The sequence below is a fragment of the Dendrobates tinctorius genome, unplaced genomic scaffold (genome assembly GCF_039654945.1).
Source record: "Dendrobates tinctorius isolate UK_male_01 unplaced genomic scaffold, ASM3965494v1 ptg000022l, whole genome shotgun sequence".
Taxonomy (NCBI): Eukaryota; Metazoa; Chordata; class Amphibia; order Anura; family Dendrobatidae; genus Dendrobates; species Dendrobates tinctorius.
The window spans coordinates 80,039,249-80,042,784 of NW_027361690.1; the positions used below are offsets into that span (position 1 = coordinate 80,039,249).

The 3,536-nt window shown below is 45.0% G+C and overlaps 1 protein-coding gene across 1 annotated transcript; it reads right to left on the reverse strand.

Moving 5' to 3' along the window:
- Positions 1 to 727: 727 nt before the first annotated feature.
- Positions 728 to 1,120, reverse strand: LOC141084428 (histone H2A type 1-like). The gene has a single exon (XM_073569152.1). It carries the CDS (start codon positions 1,118 to 1,120, stop codon positions 728 to 730), a length of 393 nt encoding a protein of 130 aa, XP_073425253.1.
- Positions 1,121 to 3,536: the final 2,416 nt, after the last annotated feature.

Genomic DNA, 3,536 nt, shown 5'->3' on the forward strand with positions numbered 1-3,536 from the left:
CTGTGAGTAAAGCTTTGGAACTACATGCTCTGGTGTCCTCCACTTATTCCAAATCAAAATCAAATCAAATTTATTATCGCCAAGTACATATTACATATATACAAGGAATTCTTTGTGGCAAAGAGGCAACATAATATATAACAACAGATACAACAAGTAACATCTAACAAGACAGATACAGTATATAGTCTACACATGACGATTTAAATGTTGAACAGAGAGTGGATAGAAGCTGTTCATATGGCGGTTGGTGCTGCATTTGGGGACTCTGAAGCGACGTCCTGAAGGGAGTAGTTGGAATGAGGAGTGTCCCGGGTGAGAGGGATCGGATGAAATTTTCAATGCGTGGGATCGAATACTCTTATCATAAAGATCCTGGATTTTAGGCAGGGGGGAACCTATAATTCTCTCTGCTGTTCTGAAAGTCCTTTGTAAGCGGAGTTTGTCATGCGCAGTGGCTCCCCCATACCAGACTATCAGAGAGGAACAAATCACAGATCTGATGACAGCATTAAAGAATAAGATCAGCAGATTCTTAGACAAACCATATCTTTTCAGCTGACGCAGGAAGAACATCCTCTGTTGTGCTTTTCTTATAACAGCATCCACGTTTTTCCCCCATTTAAGATCATGAGAGATGATAACACCAAGGAATTTGGTCTCTGTGACCCTAAGAACCACTTCGTCATGGATGTAGATTGTGTGGACAGATGTGGGGGAGCGGCGCTCACTTGCTCTTGCTCGCCTTGCTGCTCTCAGTCTTCTTTGGTAGCAACACGGCCTGGATGTTGGGCAGGACGCCCCCCTGGGCAATGGTCACCCCACCCAGCAGCCTGTTGAGCTCCTCGTCATTGCGCACCGCCAGCTGCAGGTGACGGGGGATGATGCGGGTCTTCTTGTTGTCCCGGGCAGCATTGCCGGCCAATTCTAGAATCTCAGCCGTCAGATACTCCAGCACAGCGGCCAGATACACCGGAGCGCCGGCGCCAACTCTCTCGGCATAATTGTCCTTGCGGAGAATCCTGTGCACACGGCCGACTGGGTACTGGAGTCCTGCCCGGGATGAGCGTGTCTTGGCCTTAGCTCGGACTTTGCCTCCTTGTTTGCCACGTCCAGACATCGCGCTGATCTTCTTCTACTGCAGACAGTGAAGAAAAATTCTCCAAACACACCCGGCACTGCTACATCCTGGTGCCCGACATTGCCTCACCTATGCCTTCCTTTTGCCTCTATATCTACACTGCCCTAGGACTACAGCTCCACCTGTGGGGAGCTATAGCATCTTTGCTGTGCCATACCACCAGTCCCAGAGGATCTGCATGCAGCGTCGGCTTAACATCTCCCTTGCCGAACACCACAGGTGGCGTCACGAACTATTCATTTAATCCACTACATTGCACCATTTGAATCCCCCTTTTTACATTGGGTGCCCAGGGCCACGGACCGGGTCACAGCTGCTGTGACATTCCCATCTGAGAGATCGGCCTGGTACCGAGTACCCCGCAGCCCTGGGGGGGCGTCCCAATTGGGGGTCTAGGGATCTGGACTACACCAATTGGCAGCATACGTAAAAGGATAATATAGACATGCTGTATATTTAAAAGCAACCAAAAAAACTATAGGTATAAGTTACAAGGTATATAAGGTATAAGTGATCAAAAACTGTGAGGAGGACAGATGTTTTAGATTAAGTGTGTCATGGGTTATTGACTCTCGATTGGATGATGTTCAAATGGCTCTTGTGAAACTTGTGTCATGTCCCCAAACAGGCTTCACGTGCCTGTCCGCAAAGTAGATTAGTGCAGGAGCTGCTTGCCATTTTTCATGCAATAGCACATGGCAGAGACCTGTCTGTCGTCCAGAGGCTGCCAGTGGCTCAGTCCCAGGTGGCCATTAAAAGTATGTTTTTCTCTGAAATGCATTTCAGAGTCAATCATAGCTTGCTGAGTTCATAAAGTCAGTGCCTGATTATACATGCTGCCCGATCCATGGGCAGCATGTATCAGCTGTCAGGTATGGCAAACTGTTGATATATTATACAATTGTGTGAAAAAGTGTGTTTCCTGATTTCCTATTCTTTTGCATGTTTGTTACACTTATATGTTTCAGCTCACCAAACAAAATAAATATTAGACAAAGATAACACAAGGAAACACAAAATGCAGTTTTTAAATGAAGGTCTTTATTAGTAAGAGAAAAAGGAAATCCAAACCTACAGGGCCCTGTGTGAAAAATTGATTGCCCCGTAAACCTAAAACTAGTTGGGCCACCCTTAGCAGCAACAACTGCAATCAAGCAATTGCGATAACTGGCAATAAGTCTTTTACAATGTTCAGGAGTAATTTTGGCCCACTCATCTTTGCAGAATTGGATTTCCGAGCATGAACCGCTTTTTTATGGTCATGCCAAGGAATCTCAATTGGATTAAAGTTAGCACTTTAACCCTTTCTGACATATGTCGTACTATCCAATCCATGTGCCCTGGGCCTTAATGCCCATGGACGAGATAGTACGTCATAGCAATCAGCTGCACTCACGGGGGGAGCGCAGCTGATCACGGCCGGGTGTCAGCAGATTATCACAGCTGACACCTGGCACTATGTGCCAGGAGCGGTTATGGACCGCTTCCAGCATATTAACCCCCCGGCACACTGCAAACAAACATGATCGCAGTGTTCCGGGGGCATAGGGAAGCATCACGCAGGGAGGGGGCTCCCTGTGTGTTTCCATGAGACCCTCACATCGCATTGTTCTGAGGGCCTCCTCCCTGCAGGACCCCGGATCCAAGATGGCCACGGGGTCCTTCCGGGTCCTACAGGGAGGTGGCTTCTCAGTGCCTGCTGCATAGCCTCCTGCACTACCTGTCAGATCGCTGATCTGACACAGTGTTGTGCAAAGTGTCAGATCAGTGATCTGACTTTACACAGTGATGCCCCCCCCGGGACAATGTAAAAAAAAATGTGTAACAATATTTTTAAAAAAATCCTAAATAAAGAAAAAAAAATATTCCTCAATAAATTCATTTCTTTATTTAAATAAAAATTAAATAAATAAAAGTACACATAGTTAGCATTGCCAAGTCTGTAACAACACGCCCTATAAAACTGTCCCACTAGTTAACCCCTTTAGTGAACCCCTTAAAAAAAAAATAAAAGGGCAAAACACAATGCATAATCATCATACCGTCCAGCAAAAAGTGCAATTTCACACGATCAAAAAGATATATAAATATACATGGTACTGCTTAAAACGTCATCTTGTCCGCAAGAAACGAGCTGCAATACAGCATCATCAGTGAAAAAATAGAAAAGTTATAGCTCACAGAATAAAGCGATGCAAAAATAATTATTTTTTATCTAAAATTGTTTTTATTGTATAAAAGCGCCAAAGCATAAAAAATTATATAAATGAGGTATCGCTGTCATCGTACTGACCCGAAGAGTAAAACCTTTTTATCAATTTTACCACACGTGGAACGATGTAAACCCCCCTAAAAGAAATTCATGAACTGCTGGTTTCTGTTCATTATGCGTCCC